Raw genomic sequence first — 20,174 nt, 5'->3', positions numbered from 1 at the left:
CTCTCCACGGAAGAGCAGGTCTTTGAAGCTTCTCCACAAAGAGCAAAAAACCTCTCCCCGCAAGAGAAAAAACCTCTCCACGCCAAAGCAAAAATCTATCCAAACGTTTGCTAGCTCCCCGCAAGAGCAGAAGTCGTCAAGAAGCTCTATCCAAACGCAGTGTTCGTTTTTGAGAAGTACCTATTTTGGTGCTCCGCCAAAAACCCTCTTTTCAACTCTTAGGTAGAGTAGTTTTGTGAAGTCCCCAACTACTCAATCGCACATAAATTACTTCTGAGTCCCCGTAAGAGTCAGAAGTACTTCATCTCTCATTTTCATTGTGACTGATCAGCTTTTATTTTTTTATTTTTAAATGAATTTGAGTAGTTTGTATGAATTTTATTTGAATATTAAAATGTTTATTTTATGAAACATCTAGACTTTAAATCCCAATTTCTTTATGGCAGTTTCTAGTAGTTTGGTTTGCTTCATCTCCCATTTCATCGTGACTGGTCACTTTATTTTTATTTTTTTATTTTGAGGAATGTGAGTAGTTTTTGTAAATTTTATTTAACAATCCCTTGTCGATTCTTTAGATTTGACTATTAAAATAATAATTTTATGAAGCACCCAGAGTCTTTGTTTTATGGAATTTTCTAGTAGATTGGCTTGTTTCATATCTCATTTTCTCTATGGTTGGTCAGCTTTTCTGTTTTTTTTCCCTGTTTTCAATGAATATAGGTAGTTTGTCGTGAATTTTATTTAACAATGCCTAGTTGGTTCTTATTTACTTATTTAAATAAAGTTATTATTTCTAAGCTGATTCATCAATGGCGGTAGTGATGTTTTAGTGTCTCCATTCTTCATTTAGGATGGATTCTTTCCTCTCTCATCAGTGGAGTTCTTAAATTTATAAAAGGTTCAGTTACAGCGGTTACTATTCTAATCTGATTTATAAATTTAAATGGTGCTGATTTAGTGTTTGTTTTTTTCTTTATTTTCCATGTGTGAATGTGTCTATGAAGTTTTTATTTTTCTTTTTACTACAATTACATAAAGTTACTGTCTCTAATGTGATTAGAAACTGAAATACTGCTCATTTAGTGTCTCTTATACGTTTTTGTTATTTTGTGGTTACTTATTCTTAAAAAAGGTTCAGTCTTTAGTGGGGTACTTGGATTTGGCCCTCAAATGTTACATTTAATTCTTATAGGGCTTTAGAAAGGTGGATCCAGATAGATGGGAGTTTGCAAATGAAGGATTTCTGAGAGGGCAGAAACATCTACTAAAGAACATCAGGAGGAGGAAAGCACCTTCTCAACCTCACCCACAACAAGCTTTGGGCACGTGTGTCGAAGTTGGACAGTTTGGGTTAGACGGAGAAGTTAATCAGTTGAGGCGTGACAAACAGGTTCTAATGACGGAACTACTGAAACTCAGGCAACAACAACATACCACACAAGATCAACATCAAGCTATGGAACTAAGGCTTCAAGGAGCAGAACAGAAGCAACCACAAATGATGACTTTCTTAGCAAGAGCAATGCAAAACCCAACTTTTATACAACAATTGGTTCAACAAAAGGATAGAAGAAAGGAACTCGAAGATGCAATTACTAAGAAAAGAATAAGGCCAATTGATCAAGCATGTAGAGATGTAGGAACCAACGAATCAAGCCAAAGTGTTGGGGAGAACCAAATTAAAATCGAACATCAGGAGTTTGACGATCTTTACAGATTTGAAATCTCGGAGTTGGAGAGACTTGCATTGGAGATACAAGAATTTGGTGGAGCTGGAAAGCAGGAGGAATCACAAGGAGAGGAAGAATCAGAACTTAAGAGCAAAAATAAAGCACTTGAAGAGGTGTTTTGGGAAGAATTATTGAACGAGAGTCTAGGGGAAGAAACGGGAATTCCAGATGCCGAAGGTGAAGATGAAGATGTGAATGTCTTGGCCGATCAATTGGGTTACTTGGTTTATGGCCCAAAGTAATGAAGATAGACTTATTCTGCTTTGGTAGTCCTCTTTGATTCATTTGTCCCGGTAGGAGACCCTATGGCATTTGTTGTCCAATTGTTTTTCTCTGAAAATCTAGAAATTTTCATTTGGGATTGTTACTCTCTTGACGGGAAGATAACAAGATCACACAACTAGTTACAAAAAAAAAAGCAGCAAACAAGATTGGGAAGAAATGCAAGCAGTGTATCCTTGAAAAAAAAAAAAAAACATGTTTTGATTTCAATTTGGTTGATTTTCTAATTCTCTTTTTAAATCCAAGTTGAACCTTTCCCTCTTATTTATTTCATCTTAGCAGATTGCAGCCATAGCTGGAACATTGCAAGCCTAAATCTTGATTTATCTCAGAGGTTGTTCAAGTATTTCTCCAATCCGATTTGTCTATGAAGTTACTCAACATTGATGTGTTTTATGGGTTTTTATCAGCTTATGTAGATTGCTCAACAGAAGATAAGTTGAAGAGATCATGGCTCAAAAAAAAAAAAAACCCCACAAAATGGTGTTTTTGAATTCAAATGCAGCAGTTAGTACCTTACTTTTGTAGGTTAGATTTTATTTTATTTTACTAATTATTATTTATTTATTTATTTCAAGGAGGGAGGGATTGTAGGAAGTGATTGGTGATGATGTAAGACATTTGTAGTTATGAGTAGCGTTCAATGGCCAACAGTTTGGCAAACATTTTTGCAAACACATTTTTCAAAACATGGGTTAGAGGTCTTGGAATGGACTGATTTTTGGTGAGGATGATCTCTATGGTGAGGAGATCATCATCACCAAATATCAGCCCATTCCAAAACTTCTAACCTCATCAAAAATGGTTTACAAAAAATGGACGGTTCACGATTTTTCAACTTGTAAAATGGGGCTAGAAGTTTTGGAATGAGCTGATTTTTGGTGAGGATGATCGCCTCACCGTAGAGATCATCCTCACCAAAAATCAGCCCATTCCAAGACCTCTAACCCATGTTTTGAAAAAGTGTTTGCCAAACTGTTGGCCACGGATAGGGACCCTGTAGTTATTTAGTCTATTTGTATGTTTCACCAAGATGGTGATGTTTATATATTTCTTATTGACGTTGGGGATCTGATCCTGCGGATCTTGTACTCATGCAATAATCAAATCAAATATAAATAAAAAATTTAATTATAAATTCAGTAGTTTGCGCTAATGCTAAATCTTTGATATATTGCTTTCTCAATTGTTAAGATTTAATCCATGATCAGACCAAGTTTGGCAATGGCTTGGTATTCTGTTCACTCACCTTCTTTCCTCAGAAATATCTTTGATCATCTTGCTTTCTCAAATATTGAGAATGAAATCTATGATTCATCCAAGTTTGGTAATCATTTGGTATTCTTTTTGAGTCTTGTTAATGTGTACCTTAGGTCAAGCGTTAAAGTGCAATAAATATACTTTGGAAATTGAAATTGGAAGGTATTTTTGTAAAAGACAATTTTTTAAAGGGCATTTTTGGTATAAAATCAAACTTTCAAAGTGTGTTTATTACACTTTAATGTGTGCATGTTAACAAAATCCTTCTTAATCCTCAAGAATGTAATCGATAATCAATTCAAGCTTGGCCATCTCACCAACTCTTTCAGTTCAAGGTTATGCCTGTAAACACCCTATTTTGCCTTAGCCGAGTCCGAGTGCACAAAAAAACCTCCAGAGAAAGGATTTAACTCAAGTTGATTTTCAAGTGGGCTCAAAGACCCCAATTTCCAAACGAAACAAGAGCCAACAAACAATTTACAATATTTTTTACCCCTAGCCATAGGTGACCAACAGCCAAAGTAAATTTTTTACTTTAATCCTAATTTTAATTAATTTTTCCCTTAAGAATGCCCCCATTTTACCTTTTTACTCATAGCTTAATTTTCTATTAAACCTATCACCAAGGTTCTTTGGTAAATCCCCATTTACTTCTAATAAGGACCTTGGATCAATTTGGTCCTCACATGAGTGTAATTACTACCCTAACCTCAAGTAGTTAGAGCCTAATCTAGGTAGTTTACATTTATGCTCTTAAGTCTATCCTCAATCTTAGAAGAGTCAATGTAATTAGATTAAGTTTTAGAGGTTTTGACAACTTTGCCCAACCCATAAAATTCTCTAAAACTTGTGAGTAAAAGACTAAATTAATCCTAGGTTGTTAGAGAGTTAGTTGAGCTAGATGACCCTAATATCCAAAATCCTCATTCATATTTACATGCCATTTAGCCTAATTCTCTAAGATTTGACCCAAAGCCAAAGACCTAATACTCTTCTACCCCCCTCAAAGAGTTCCCTTGAAACTAGGACCTTTTACAATCCTACTCTCTTAATCATCATGATTGGTGAGACCATAGGTGAGTGAAAGGCCTTTAAATCCAAGGAGAGTAGAGGTTATTTGGATTAGGTTTATTTGCAAATAATGGGAACCTTAGAGTTTAGGACAATTTTATCCCCAAACGTCCCCCAAACTCTTATAAATAGGACCCCCATTTAAGGCAAAAAAGAAGAGTCCAAAATTCTGTCCAAATCTCTCATCAAGAGAGGGAGATCAAGGAAGTGATCCAAAATTTTGTCCAAGTCCCTCTTCTAAGCTCTCTGGCCTATCCAAACTCTGTCCAAGTTCTTTCCCAAACCTTCAAGAAGATCCAACAAGAAGAAAAATAATAAAAAAGAAAAGAAGTAGAAGAGACTATATTTTTTTTAATGTAATTTTCCTTCTAAATCCCCTCTTCTATACATTCGTCTCTTTAAACTTATGTTTATTTGCTTGTAATAATATAGTTCTTAATCTTGCTTTAGTGAGGCTTGGAGGTAAAGAATAAAACTCTTAGAGGTAATCTCCTCTTATAAGCTTTCAATAAAGTCCATAGGAGCATTAGAGCAATTGTTTTCTTTTGTTCTTTATTCTCCTTTAAAGTTTTAGATTCCTAATGTAGATGCTCTTTATTTACTTTAATTTCCATTGCAAGTTAAATTCCTAGAATATATATTTTCATTTTCTTTTCTAATGGCTTAAGAGCTAGAGAGTAATCCCTCCTCAGAGGTAATCATATCTTTATATTACATGTATACATAACATGTACACACATTCACTTTGTTTTCTTTAAAATAGCTAAGGATCAAAAGTATAGATCTACCTAGATCTACACCTAGCTCCTTAAACTAACAAAAGTAGTCTAAAAAATGACACATCTCATGTATAAGGTCCTTAGTCTTTCTATGGTGGTGTTCAACTCATGAACACCTCCTAAAGGCTAAACCAACAAGAAGATGTTCTCAATTTAGCACATAATCCTTTAAAAGAGCCCTTGGATTCAAGAAGGTGAAATCCACACAGATTCTCACCAAAATCCTAGGCTTATAAATTTTTTTCATCAAGTAACATTTCTATTTTAGTTTGCTCATTATCTTATTTTGTTCATCTTCTAAAACTAGACTATAAATCTTCTAAAAAAGCCTTTGAGTCCCAAAAGGTAAAATCTACATGGATTCTCATCAATAACTTAAGCCATAAAAAATTTCAGCAATCAACATTTCTGTTTTAACTTGCTCATTGTTTTATTTTGTTCATCTTCTAAAACTAGACTATAAAATCTTCTAAAAGAGCATTTGGGTCCCAAAAGTTGAAATCCATATGAGTTCTCATTAAAATCCTAGGCTCATAAAAAATTTCAACAAGCAACATTTCTATTTTAACTTGCTCTTTGTCTTATTTTGTTCATCTTCTAAAATTAGATTATAGATCTTTTTTTCATCTAAGTTTCTTCTATTTTCAAAATCCCAAAAGAATTTGTAATCCTCAACTTTGGTCATATATTAGTAACCATCTTAGGATGGGTGAAACAAGGTGCCTAATACCTTCATTGTCCCTCCATCGAACCCTACTTACCATAGATTTATAGGTAGACAATTTCCCTTTAGATTATAGATCTTTTTTTCATCTAAGTTTCTTCTATTTTCAAAATCCCAAAAGAATTTGTAATCCTCAACTTTAACAAGCAACATTTCTATTTTAACTTGCTCTTTGTCTTATTTTGTTCATCTTCTAAAATTAGATTATAGATCTTTTTTTCATCTAAGTTTCTTCTATTTTCAAAATCCCAAAAGAATTTGTAATCCTCAACTTTGGTCATATATTAGTAACCATCTTAGGATGGGTGAAACAAGGTGCCTAATACCTTCATTGTCCCTCAATCGAACCTACTTACCATAGATTTATAGGTAGACAATTTCCCTTTATCTTTAGGATATGTGAGTCACTACAAGCAAAAAAAAAAGTAGAATTTCACAAAATAATTTTTATAGTGTCCATTCACACTTTAATTAAATGATGGCGACTCCTAAACTTGTAAAGATGAGCTTAAAATCTCTTAAAAGGTTTCGAAGCCGCATATCTACAATGCCCAAATTGTTGATGACTTAAATTTCAAGGCCTTGGAGTTGAAACAACTAAATTATTTTGGCTTCAATAATTCATTCTTTGATTCATTAGCCATTTCAACAACTTTCTCTTCTGTCACGCAAGTGGGTTGCCCCTCTATTAGGTTCTTGACAACTAAACACCAATGACTCTCTATGAGGTACTTTTGGACGCCAAGAGGCTTTGATAAAAAATGACAAAGGGGAGGTTATCAGTGCGTTTGTTAGCCACACAAGAGGTAATTACGTATTTAAGTTAGTTATCTTCCATGAGTGTATAAACTCTTATTTAAAAAAGGAAAAATTCTTGAGGGGTGTGTTATGTCGTATCGAGGTCATTTCTAGGCTATGAATCAATCTAAGCAAGTCTAAAATGTTTGGGGTAGGAGAGATTCCAAAACTTCTTAAGTGGGCCACAATGTTTGGTTGCCAGAAGGATTACTTACCAATGAATTATCTTGGTCTTATATTAAGAACAACACATAAGACCACGACTATTTGGGAACTGGTTGAAAGGATAGAAAAAAGACTATGTTATTGGAAAGTAAAATATTTGTATAAAGGAGGGAAACTAACTCTGATTAAAAGCACAATTGCAAGCATTAGATGTGTCGAAGAGCGGTTAAAAAAATTGATTAGAGAATTCATGTTGAATGACAAGGATGGGAAGAAGAAATTTCACTTAGCTAAGTGGAAGTTGGTTTGTGTTCTAAAGAAAGAAGGGGGTTTTGGGCATTACGATTTTTACGATCTCAAAATCAACTTTACTAGGAAAGTTGTTGTGAAGGTTTGGGAAGGAATGATCAAGTCTTTGGAGAAGAGCGATTAAGAAAAAATACGATGAGAAGTTAAATGGATGGGAGAATGGGGAGGTTAAAACATCTTTTGTGTGCAACATCTAGAAAAAGGTCATGAGAGTGGGCTCGGAATTTAGGAAATTGATTAGATTCAGGGTGGGGAGGGGCAACAAAATAAAAATTTGTGAGGATTGGTGGTGTGGCACTATACCTCTTTGCCTTCAATTCCCACAACTTCACACTTTTTCAAGGAAAAAGAATTTTCCAGTTGCAATCTTTTGAACCTTACTAGGAGTGGTCCCTAATGGAATTTGGGGTTTTATGAGGGTTTTCAACGACTGAGAGATCTAGGAGCTCGCAAACTTAACTAATCAGTTTGAGATCAATCCAAGGGAGCTATCAGGGTTAGATAGGCAGGAGTGGAGTTGTACCAAAGGTAACTATTTTTTTGTGAAATCCTTTTTCTTTGCTTTGCTGGATGCCACTCCCTTTTATTGTATTTCTCTACTCACTTATTAGGGCCACAAAAATGTCATCTAATGTGTTCATCATTTAGTTGGCGTCCCTTGTCAAAATTCTTACTCTAGATCACCTCGTTAAAAGATGTTTTGTAATCCCAAACTTTTGCTCTTTGTATAAATCAAGTGGGGAGTCCGTGGCCCACATCTTGTTGCATTGCCCGTTATCCTCGTCCATATGGGATCACTTACTTGTACTCTTTCACTTAAGTTAGTTGTGTTCGAATTCGATTCTTTTCTTCAAAGTTGGGATCTAGTTATGTTCATTGGGAGAAAGAAGATCCCGTGGAGTATCCTTCCTTTAGCGATGTGTTGGGGGATTTGGTTAGAGAGAAATAAGTGAGTTTTTCAAGAAAAGGAGTCTTCTTATTAGGAGATCATAATTAGTATATTAGGGTGGTAATTTATTTTTATTTTTTTTAATTTTAGTAAAAGCAAGGTTTGTGGGGGCAATTATTTCAACTTTAGGGTGTATATGTAAATAGACAATTCTTGGCTTTTGGGTGTACCCGGTTAAAAATTCTTTATAAATAATATATATATTTAAAATATATTCAAATGATATGACTATTGAAGGATTTGTATGAATGCAAAATTTAATTATAAATTTGGCAATTTGTGCCAATGCTATATCTTTGATATATTGCTTTCTTAATTGTTAAGAATTTAATCCATGATCAGACCAAGTTGTGCAATGGCTTGGTATTCTATTCACTCACCTTATTTCCTTACCCAAATGTCTTTGATCATCTTGCTTTCTCAAATATTGAGAATGAAGTCTATGATTCATCCAAGTTTGGCAATAGTTTGGTATTCTTTTTAGGTCTTGTGAATGTGTGCCCTTGGGTCAAGTGTTAAAGTGCAATAAATACACTTTGGAAATTGAAATTGGAGGGTATTTTGTAAAAAATAATTTTTTAAAGGGCATTTTTGGTGCAAAATCAAATTTCCAAAGTGTATTTATTACACTTTAACGTGTGCACATTAACAAAGATCTTCTTTTTGACTCACCTATATTTTTTTTCCCTTCTTAACCCTCAAGAATGTAATCGACAATCAATCCATGCTTGGCCATCTCACCAGCCAATTCATTTCAAGATAGGTTATGCCCAAATTGTAGATGACTTAAATTTCAAAGCCTAGGAGTTGAAACAATTAAACGATTCCAGCTTTAATAATTCCTTCTTTGCATTCATTAGCTATTCCAACAATTTCTCTTTTATCATGCAAGTGGGTAACCCTCTATTGGGTTCTTGGCAACTAAACACCAATGGCTCTCTACGAAACATTTTTGGAGGCCAAGAGGCTTTGATAATGAATGACAAAGGGGAGGTTATCATTGCGTTTGTTAGCAACACACGAGGTAATTAAGTATTTAAGTTAGTCATCTTCCATGAGTGTATATACTCTTGTTTAAAGGATGGGGAGAAAGGCTTGGTCTGCAAAATTGATATGAACAAAGCATAAGATCATATGAGTTGGGATTTCCTAATATACATGTTACATTGCTCGAGTTTTGGGGAGAAGTTGATTGGTTGGGCTTTGAAGTGCGTGCATTCAACATCTTTCTCAATCTTGGTCAATGGGAGTCCAATTGATTTCTTTGAGAGTTCTTGAGGCTTGAGGCAAGGTAATCCCTTATCACCTATATCGTTTGTTATTGTGGCATAGGCATTGGGTAGACTATTGCTAAGAGAATCCAATGTAGCAGCCTTGTCTAACTTCCTTAGTGGGGTAGATGGTCTACAAGTGTTGCATCTACAATTTGCAAAATGATACCTGGGTCATCTTAGTTGCCTCAATAGATCAAGTAAAATTCTTGAAGGGTGTGTTATGTTGTATCGAAGTCATTTCTGGGCTACGAATCAATCTAAGCAAGTCGAAAATGTTTGGGGTAGGAGAGGTTCCAAAACTTCTTAAGTGGGCCACATTGTTTGGTTGTCAGAAGGATCACTTACAATTGAATTATCTTGCTCCTCCATTAGGAACAACATATAGGAGCAAGGCTATTTGGGAACCAGTGGTTGAAAGGATAGAAAAAACACTATGTTCTTGAAAAGTAAAATATCTATCTAAGGGAGGGAAACTAATTCTGAATAAAAGTACAATTACAAGCATTTCAGTATACCACTTGTATCTGTTCTCCATTCATAGGTGTGTTGAAGAACAGTTAAAAAAATTGATTAGAGAATTTACGTGGAATGACAAGGATGGGAATAAGAAATTTCACTTAGCTAAGTGGAAGTTGGCTTGTGCTCTAAAGAAAGAAGAGGGTTTTGGGCATTAGGATTTTTACGATTTCAAATTCGACTTTACTAGGGAAGTAGTTGTGAAGGTCTGGGAAGGAATGATCAAGTGTTTGGAGAAGAGTGATTAAGAAAAACTATGGAGAGAAGTTAAATGGATGGGAGAGTGAGGAGCTTTCAACATCTTTCTTGTGCAACATCTAGAAAAAGGCCATGAGAGTGTGCTTTGAATTTAGGAAATTGATTAGATTCAGAGTAGGGAGGGGCGAAAAAATAAAATTTTGGGAGAATTGGTGGTGTGGCGTTATACCTCTTTGCCTTCAATTCCCATGGCTTTGCATTTTGTCAAGGAAAAAGAATTTGCTAGTTGCAATCTTCTTGAACCTTACTAGGAGTGGTACCTCATGGAATTTTGGATTTTAGGAGGGTTTTCAACGACTGAGAGATCTAGGAGCTCATAAACTTAACAAACCAACTTGAGATCAACCCAAGGGAGCTATCTGGGTTAGATAGGCAGGAATGGATTTGTACCAAAGCTAATTGCTTTTCTTTGAAATCTTTTTTCTCTGCTTTGTTGGATTCCACTACCTTTTATTGTATTTCTCTCCTCACTTTTTTCAACCACAAAAATGCCATCTAATGTGTTCTTCTTTTAGTTGGCATCCCATATCAGAATTCTTACTCTAGATCACCTCATTGAAGGGTGTTTTGTACCCAAACTTTTGTTCTTTGTATAAATCAAGTGGGGAATCCGTGGCCCACATCTTGCTGCATTGCCCGTTATCCTCATCCATATGTAACCACTTATTTTTACTCTTTGACTTAAGTTAGTTGTATTTGAATTTGATCTTGTCTTTTCTTCAAAGTTGGGATCTAGTTATGTTCATTGGGAGAAAGAAGATCTTGTGGAGTATCCTTCCTTTAGCGGTGTGTTGGGGATTTAGTTGGAGAGAAATAAGAGAGGTTTTCAAGAAAATGAGTCTTCTTATTACGAGATCATAATTAGCATATTGGGGTGGCTATTTATTTTTTTATTTTTTATTTTAGTAAAAGCATGTTTGTGGAGGGCAATTATTTCAACTTTAGGGTGTATATGTAAATAGTCAGTACTTGGTTTTCGGGTGTACCCGATAAAGAATTCTTTATAAATTTTTTACTGCATAATAATAATAATAAATTTTTTATATCTATAAATACAATTAAAATGTATTTACGGAATATATACAAATAATATGACTATTGAAAGGATTTGTATGAATGCAAATTTTAAAGGGTAATTATAAAATCACTACACAGATTAATAAGGGCAACCCACACAATAGCCAAATTGATTTGTCTTATATGGGTTAAAAGTTTTAAAATGAGTTGATTGTGATGAAGATGATCTCTATGATGACGAGATCATCCTCTCCAAAAATCAGCTAATTTCATAACTTCTAACCTAATCAAAACAAGTTCAAGAACCATAAATCATCCATTTTTTTTTTTTATTTTGAAAATCAGTTTTAATAGGGTTACAAAACTGATTTACGAAAAATTCGGCTATGGTGTGGGTTGCCCTTATTAATTCATGGGGTGCTTTTATAATTACCCAAATTTAAATGGTAATATTTCATTTAGAAACTACTTATAAGAAAAAGAAAATAAGTAAAAGTTGGGGTGCCAATAATTTTTTTTTATTTTTAGATTTATATTTTTTGGATTTAGGATTTTAAATGAACAAAATCATGATTGTAAAACAAGTTCTAAAATTTTTCGAAGCGAGTGTAATGTTATGTTATTTTGAGAGTGTAATAAGTAAACCTTTATAATGTTTGAAAAGTGTTTTAATCTTTAACTGGGGTGTGATAATAATTTAAGAAATTGGGTTGTAATAAGTAAAAGTTAGGTTTCTAATAGCAGATCTCTTATTCTATGAGTTTTTATCATGAACAGAAATAATTGGTATAAACATTGAAGTGAAATTTTCATTTCTAATCTTTTCTCTCTTACAACAAGATAAGTAAAGTATACATACATAAACAAATACCTATTATTTAGATTCGAGGAGAATTATACTTTCCAACTTCGTACAATCATAGAAAAACTTTAATCATGATTAAACACATCAGAGGTGATGTGGGCCCTTACACGAGGGCCCCACCCTTCACAAACTCAGTGAAGACCAATGCCACCAAACCCAACACCGCAAATATACCGTTCCACATATCTGCATCAGAAGTCAAAAATCCTCTTGATTTGGACTCAACACTAACACCTTGAAACAAAGGTATCAAGGAGAAGAGGGACAGGACGACAGTCGTCCCTAAGAACCACGGTATCCCTCCATTAGCCAACTGTGCTGCCACATCTTCACCTTTCGTTACCTCAACTGCCATCGCAGCAACAAGCTGGTGCGGGCCCACTAAATGCAAACACATCCAAAAACTTCTTGCTATCCTGCACGCAGAGTTGTACAGAAACATAAGTCACTTAAAAGTGCTTTTGGAAAGCCTTGACAAGTGCTTTTTAAAAGTGATTCTATTACTACCTACCTTTGGTTTAGGGGGAGGAGGAGTTTGTGTTACTCTTGGCTGCACAGATAAATCATTTCTCAACCGTTAGATGCAGGGAATCATTTCTCATGAAATATAACGAAAAGTAGTTTATAATCTACAATACCTCAGCCATGCAACGGACTGTTCTTTGCTGACTTGGCACGAATGTGGATGGGAGAGTTAGGTTTGGCTTACTGCCTCTATGCGTGACAAGTGTCATGCTGTTTGAAAAGATGGATTGCACAGATGCTGATGAAGCCATCTGAATTTCTGAAAGTTTATACGCGTAGATAAACAGTTGCTTGTAGTAGAATAATATGATAGGACGAGGTGTTCGAGAGTTCTCTAGTTACGAGTTAGGTAACTCTAGAAGCTACATTTATAGGTATCAAAGGCAAGTTAAAAATCAGCGCTCTTTATTATATGAATGAAGGAAGCAAATGAGTAAAGAGTGGTGACGAATGCATGTGGTTTTTTTGTACGTGGCTAATGAGTCAAGGGCACAAACCATAGATCCTTATCTTTGGGATACATAGGAAAAAAGATCTGCAGTTCTGTGCCCTTCCACATCAGGGGCGTACCAAAAACTGTGTGCATTCATCATTATTCAACATTAAAATGTACATCGATTCTCACATCGTTGTGTGGATGTATGTACGAAATCATAGATGTTTTTCATCGAGATACGAGTTAAAAATCTATGGTCCTGTGCGCACCTTCACATCAGCAATGTGAGAATTGATTCACATTTCAATGTTACTCCAGCACGACTCGTTATATAATCTTCTGCGAAAATTTGTTTACATTAAGTGCCCTCTCATGAGTAGGTACGTGGGTTAAAAACTACCCCTAATTTGGGGAATATAGTTCAAAGTTTCCTAGCTCATGTTTGTGCTTTTTACCCATGCTCCCTTGTAAAACGGGTGCTTTTTTGCTCACAGTCCAATAGCCAATTGACATGTGGCATAAATGGCATTAAAAAACATGATCCGATGTCATGGGTTGTAGAGGACAAAATTCTATGATATTTTTTCTAACAAAAAGGGAAAAAAAAATTAACTTTATTTTTCATCGTTGAATTTTAATTTTAAGTTCGAGTATTCGGTAGCTGTCCATTTTCAATTCTATTGATCAAGCTTAAAAACCTTTTTTTAAAATATGAGTTCTCCACAAAATCAAGACAATTGTGGTTTTAGATTGTCAATGTAATAATCCATGTGGTCTGAAAGACCTATTTTAAGATTTTAAATCTTAAAATTGAAATTTGTGGGCGGAGGACGTGCGGGGAGGATAGAGAAATTTTCTCTCTATCACTAATGTCATTTACACCACATGTCAAATGGGGCGTTGCGAGCAAAAAATCATTCCTTGTAAACATACAAGCAGAGTTAGTCTGATTAGTAATTTTCAACCGTTAGATTGGTGAACTAGATCATAATGACCTGTATTCGGTTTATGAGTGAACTTCCCATGTATTGAACTATTCATATATGCTCACGGTCCTTTGTAAACCACAAACCAAAAGTCAGTCTGATTAGAAATACTTAGCCTAATGCAACGATCATGACGAAGAAAAGAAAAAAAAAAAAATAATAATATTATTTAATTATTTTTTTAATATTAAAATAAATAAAATTTTTTATGAAATCGAATTCAAATATAGTTATTTATAAAAAAAATGGTTTGATTTGAAATCAATGAAGAGTTAAAAGGATGGATTATAATTAATATTATTATATAATATACTATTATATATTATTATATTATAAATATGTGTGCTTAGCACTTCAATTATAATTATTTATATATATTTTATATATTATATAAGAGTGTAATTTAATGTGTTGACGTCATTTGTGCGAGACAAAATTGTAGAGACGAGTCAATTTTAGGTTTAAATGTAGGTGGATTCATATATGTAGTCTTTGACTTCAAATTAAATATATTTCGGACGTGAATTATGATCCTACACTAAAAAATAAAATATTCATAACGTCCAGATCTACATAGTTATTGGAATATTTTCCTAAAAGAGTCTTCGAGAAATATTTCAAGCTCTTGTTTGCTGGCATCATCAAATTGCTAATTTCTGACTAATTCCGTATTTTCAGATTTCTTTTCATTTCAACCAAAATCCATCTCTGTTTAGATATTCTAACTAATAAAATCTCATTTCAACCAAAACCCATTTCATTTCAGATTTCAAAGTGAAATCTTTCATGGTTTTTGTTCTTTCTAGCTTTCTGAACTTTCTCCCAGTATCAACCGCACTAATGCTCTTAGCCCCTTTGATTTAATACCCAAAGAAGATAAAAACAAAACAACCCATCTGATCAAATTATGAAGATCTTGTTTAATTGCATTGTTCTTATAAATCCTGAAAACTCATTTGGCCTCCATTACTGGTTGATTTAGTTTCTCCTAAAATAGATTTCAACCCCATTAATATTTCAGAATTTTAGTTCAACCCAATCATGAATCCACCAAACCTAGTGAAAGAAGAGTTTTCAGGGGCTAGTTCATCTTCCTCTTCTTATGAACTGCCAATGATTCCTCCTCCCCAGCCAATGGAAGGCCTCCATGACTCAGGACCTCCACCTTTCCTTATTAAAACCTATGACATGGTCGACGACCCTCTCACAGACCATATAGTTTCATGGAGCAGTGGTAGCAACAGCTTTGTTGTTTGGGATCTCCACACATTCTCCAAGAATCTTCTTCCAAGATACTTCAAGCACAATAACTTCTCCAGCTTTGTTAGACAGCTCAACACTTATGTAAGTGAGTTCTTAAATTAAAATTAATTATGTTAGTTCATATATGTTTATCTAATTTTTGTTCACAAGTAGAAGAACTTGGTTTTTATTGAATTTTGAGTAATATCTCTTATGAGTTTACTGATAAATTGCTTTATGTTCATGAAGCTGCCAGATTACATGTAAAATCTTAAATTTTTTCTAAAGCAGTTATTAGTGGAATGGCTTACTTGATCTCTCATTTTCATTGTGACTGATCAGCTTTTATTTTTTATTTTTAAATGAATTTGAGTAGTTTGTATGAATTTTATTTGAATATTAAAATGCTTATTTTATGAAACATCTAGACTTTAAATCCCAATTTCTTTATGGCAGTTTCTAGTAGATTGGTTTGCTTCATCTCTCATTTCATTGTGACTGGTCACTTTATTTTTTTTTGTTTTTTTTGAGGAATTTGGGTAGTTTTTGTAAATTTTATTTAACAATCCCTTGTGGATTCTTTAGATTTGACTATTAAAATAATAATTTTATGAAGCATCCAGAGTCTTTGTTTTATGGAAATTTCTAGTAGATCAGCTTTTTTGTGGTGAATTTTATTTAACAATCCCTAGTTGGTCCTTATTTATTTATTTATTTACATAAAGTTATTATTTCTAAGCTGATTCATCAATGGCTGTAGTGATGTTTTAGTGTCTCCATTCTTCATTGAGGATTGATTCTTTCCTCTCTCATCAGTGGAGTTCTTAAATTTATAAAAGGTTCAGTTACAGTGGTTACTATTCTACTCTGATTTATAAATTTCAATGGTGCTGATTTAGTGTTTGTTTTTTTTTCTTTATTTTCCATTTACGAATGTCTCTATGAAGTTTTTTTTTATTTTTACAACAATTACATAAAGTTACTGTCTCTAGTGTCTCTTATACGTTTTTGTTATTTTGTGGTTACTTATTCTTAAAAAAGGTTTAGTCTTTAGTGGGGTACTCGGATTTGGCCCTCAAATGTTACATTTAATTCTTATAGGGCTTTAGAAAGGTGGATCCAGATAGATGGGAGTTTGCAAATGAAGGATTTCTGAGAGGGCGGAAACATCTAGTAAAGAACATCAGGAGGAGGAAAGCACCTTCTAAACCTCACCCACAACAAGCTTTGGGCACGTGTGTCGAAGTTGGACAGTTTGGGTTAGACGGAGAAGTTAATCGGTTGAGGCGTGACAAACAGGTTCTAATGACAGAACTACTGAAACTCAGGCAACAGCAACATACCACACAAGATCAACTTCAAGCTATGGAACTAAGGCTTCAAGGAGCAGAACAAATGATGACTTTCTTGGCAAGAGCAATGCAAAACCCAACTTTTATACAACAATTGGTTCAACAAAAGGATAGAAGAAAGGAACTCGAATATGCAATTACTAAGAAAAGAAGAAGGCCAATTGATCAAGCATGTAGAGATGTAGGGACCAATGAATCAAGCCAAAGTGTTGGGGAGAACCAAATTAAAATAGAACATAAGGAATTTGAAGATCTTTATGGGTTGGAAGTCTCGGAGTTGGAGAGACTTGCATTGGAGATACAAGGATTTGGTGGAGCTGGAAAGCAAGAGGAATCACAAGGAGAGGAAGAATCGGAACTTAAGAGTGAAAATAAAGCACTTGAAGAGGTGTTTTGGGAAGAATTATTGAATGAGTGGTTTGGGGAAGAAACGAGTATTCCAGATGCCGAAGGTGAAGATGAAGATGTGAAAGACTTGGCCGATCAATTGGGTTATTTGGGTTACGGCCCGAAGTAATGAAGATGGCCTTATTCTGCTTTGGTAGTCCTCTACTTCGATTCATATGTCCCGGTAGGAGACCCTAGATGGTGTTTGTTGTCCAATTGTTGTTCTTTGAAAAGCTAGAAATTTTCATTTGTCTAAGTCACTCAACATTTATTTGTTTGATGGGTTTTTATCAGCTTATGTAGATTGCTCAACAGAGGATGAATTGAAGAGATCATGGCTTAAAAAAAAAAAAAAAACCACAAAATGATGTTTTTGAATTCAAATGTAGCAGTTAGTAACTTACTTTTGTAGTTTACATTTTTATTTTACTTTACTAATTATTATTTTTTTATTTAATAATTTTTTTTAAGGTGGGGGGGGGGGGGGGATTGTAGGAAGTGATTGGTGATGATGTAAGATATTTGTAGTTATTTGGTCTATTTGTAAGTTTCACCAAGATGGTGATGTTTATATATTTCTTATTGCGTTTGGGGATCTGATCCTGTGGATCTTGTACTCATGCAATAATCAAATCAAATATAAAATAAAAAAAATTAATTATAAATTCGGTAGTTTGCGCCAATGCTAAATCTTTGATATATTGCTTTCTCAATTGTCAAGACTTTAATCCATGATTAGACAACGTTTGGCAATGGCTTGGTATTATGTTCACTCACCTTCTTTCGACACCCAAATATCTTTGATCATCTTGCTTTCTCAAATATTGAGAATGAAATCTATAATTCATCCAAGTTTGGCAATAGTTTGGTATTCTTTTTGGGTCTTGTGAACATGTGCCCTTAGGTCAAGCATTAAAGTGCAATAAATACACTTTGGAAATTGAAATTGCAGGGTACTTTTGTAAAAGTTATTTTTTTAAAGGGCATTTTTGGTACAAAATCAAATTTCCAAAGTGTATTTATTGCACTTTAGCGTGTGCATGTTAACAAAATCCTTCTTTTTGACTCATTTCTCTTTTTTCCCTTCTTAATCCTCAAGAATGTAATCGACAATCAATCTAAGCTTGGCCATCTCACCAACCCCTTCGTTTCAAGATAAGTTATGCCTGTAGACACCCCATTTTGCCTTAGCCAAGCCTGAGAGCACTAAAAAACCTTCCGAGAAAGTATTTAACCCAACTTGATTTTCAAGTGGGCTCAAAGACCCCAATAAGAGCAGCCAGACAATTTACAAGATTTTTTACCTTGACCATAGGTGACCAACGACCAAAGTAAATATTTACTCTGTATGGAGGTGACTAACAGTTAGAAGGAAAAATTTTACTAGTAAGGCCAATTCTAGTAGGCAGTTATGAAGCCCATGTGCACTTGAATTTTATTAAGGCTAATTACCTTTTAATCCTCATTTTGATTAATTTTTACCTCAAGAAAGCCCCTATTTTACCTTTTTAGTCATAACTTAATTTTCTATTAAACCCATTACCAAGGTTTTTTGGTAAATCCCTATTTTCTTCTAACAAGGACCTTGGGTCAATTTGGTTTCCACATGAATGTAATTACTACCCTAACCTCAAGTGATTAGAGCCTAATCTAGGTAGTTTACATTTATGCCCCCTAAGTGTATCCTCAATTCTAGAAGAATTAATGTAATTAGACTAAGTTCTAGAGGTTTTGACAATTTTGCACAACTCATAGAATTCTCTAAAACTTTTAAGTAAAGACTAGATTAACCCTAAGTTGTTAGAGATTTAGTTGAGCTAGATGATCCTAATATCCAAAATCCTCATTCATATTTACATGCCATCTAGCATAATTCTCTAAGATTTGACCAAAAGCCAAAGACCTAAGACTCTTCTACCCTCATCAAAGAGTTCTCTTGAAGCTAGAACCTTTTACAATCCTACCCTCTAGATCTTCATGATTGGTGAGACTTTAGGTAAATGAAAGACCTTTAAATCCAAGGAGAGTAGAGGTCATTCGGATTTTTTTTGTAGGTTTATTTGCAAATAATGGAAACATTAGAGTTTATGACATGTTTATCCTCAAGGATCCCTCAAACTCATATAAATAGAACTCCTATTTAGGGCAAATAAAAGAGAAGAAAATGTCCAAAATTTTGTCCAAATCTCTCCTTAAGAGAGGGGGTTCAAGGAAGTGATTCAAAATTCTTTCCAAGTCCCTTTTTCTAAGCTCTCTAGCCTACCCAAACTCTGTCCAAATTCTTTCCCAAATCTCCAAGAAAATATAAACAAAAAGAAAAATAAGAAAATCGAAAAAGATGAAGAAACTAAGCTAGGGTAGTTTAATTTTCTATTTTTTTATGTAATTTTTTCTTTTAAATCCCCCCTTCCATACATTCCCCTCTTTACAATTATGTTTCTTTGCTTGTGATAATATAGATCTTAATCTTGTTTTAGTGAGGTTTGGAGGTAGAGAGTAAAATCTCCTAGAAGTAATCTCTTCCTATAAGTCCTCAATACAATCTATGGGAGCATTAGAATAATTGCTTTCTTTTATTTTTTTTTTCCTTTGAATGTTTTAGATTCTTAATGTAGTTGCTTTTTATTTTTGTTTTCTTTTCTAATGGTTTAAGAGCTATAGAGTAATTGTTCATCGGATTAATATTCTCTTTATAAGTTCATTACATGCATACACAACATGTACACATATTTACTTTGTTTTCTTTAAAATAGTTAAGGGTTAAAAGTATAGATCTACACCTAACTCTTTAAGCTAACAAAAATAGTTTCAAAGAGGACACATCTCATGCATAAGATCCCTAGTCTTTTTATGGTAGTGTCCAATTTATGGACACCTCCCAAAGGCTAAACCAATAAGAAGATGCTCTCAAGTCAACACATAACCCTTTAAAAGAGCCATTGGATCCAAAATGATTATATCCACATGGATTCTCACAAAAATCCTAGGCTCATAAAAAATTTCTAGCAAATAACATTTCTATTTTAACTTGCTCATTGTCTTATTTTGTTCTTTTTCTAAAACTAGACTATAGATCTTTCAAAAAAATATTCGGATCTCAAAAGGTGAAATCCACATGAATTCTCATCAAAATCCTAGGCTCATAAATAATTCTACCAATCAATATTTCTGTCTTAACTTGCTTATTGTCTTATTTTGTTTATCTTCTAAAATTAGACTATATATCTTCTAAAAGTAATTTTAGGTTTA

The 20,174-nt window shown here is 34.0% G+C and overlaps 3 protein-coding genes across 6 annotated transcripts in view; 2 read left to right on the top strand and 1 right to left on the bottom strand.

The window, feature by feature from the left end:
• LOC147404456 (heat stress transcription factor A-7a-like) overlaps nucleotides 1–2,637 on the top strand; it is a 73,005-nt gene extending 70,368 nt beyond the window's left edge. For 2 of the 4 annotated variants that reach the window (XM_086440393.1, XM_086440394.1), the window contains exon 2: nucleotides 1,193–2,637. In XM_086440393.1, coding sequence (XP_086296519.1) covers nucleotides 1,193–1,972 — 780 coding nt within the window. In that variant the 3' untranslated portion in view covers nucleotides 1,973–2,637. The remainder of the gene's footprint in view (nucleotides 1–1,192) is intronic. The other 2 variants (XR_015177776.1, XR_015177775.1) reach the window with 2 other exon arrangements.
• The window catches only part of LOC147404455 (early light-induced protein 1, chloroplastic-like), an 87,330-nt gene extending 74,520 nt beyond the window's left edge, over nucleotides 1–12,810 (bottom strand). Inside the window, exons 1-2 of the mRNA XM_086440397.1 lie at nucleotides 12,636–12,810; nucleotides 12,509–12,547 (exon numbers count right to left, since the gene is read on the bottom strand). Coding sequence (XP_086296523.1) covers nucleotides 12,509–12,547; nucleotides 12,636–12,773 — 177 coding nt within the window. The 5' untranslated portion in view covers nucleotides 12,774–12,810. The remainder of the gene's footprint in view (nucleotides 1–12,508; nucleotides 12,548–12,635) is intronic.
• A 1,877-nt stretch (nucleotides 12,811–14,687) lies between these two features.
• Nucleotides 14,688–17,132, top strand: LOC147404454 (heat stress transcription factor A-7a-like). Its single transcript, XM_086440395.1, has 2 exons — nucleotides 14,688–15,288; nucleotides 16,288–17,132. Exons 1-2 carry the CDS (start codon nucleotides 14,986–14,988, stop codon nucleotides 17,053–17,055), a joined length of 1,071 nt encoding a protein of 356 aa, XP_086296521.1. The 5' UTR covers nucleotides 14,688–14,985; the 3' UTR covers nucleotides 17,056–17,132.
• Nucleotides 17,133–20,174: the final 3,042 nt, after the last annotated feature.

The sequence above is a fragment of the Akebia trifoliata genome, chromosome 4, assembly GCF_017979445.1.
Source record: "Akebia trifoliata isolate Shusen 1 chromosome 4, ASM1797944v1, whole genome shotgun sequence".
In the NCBI taxonomy this organism is placed as follows: domain Eukaryota; kingdom Viridiplantae; phylum Streptophyta; class Magnoliopsida; order Ranunculales; family Lardizabalaceae; genus Akebia; species Akebia trifoliata.
This window is presented reverse-complemented; position numbering and strand designations above follow the sequence as displayed.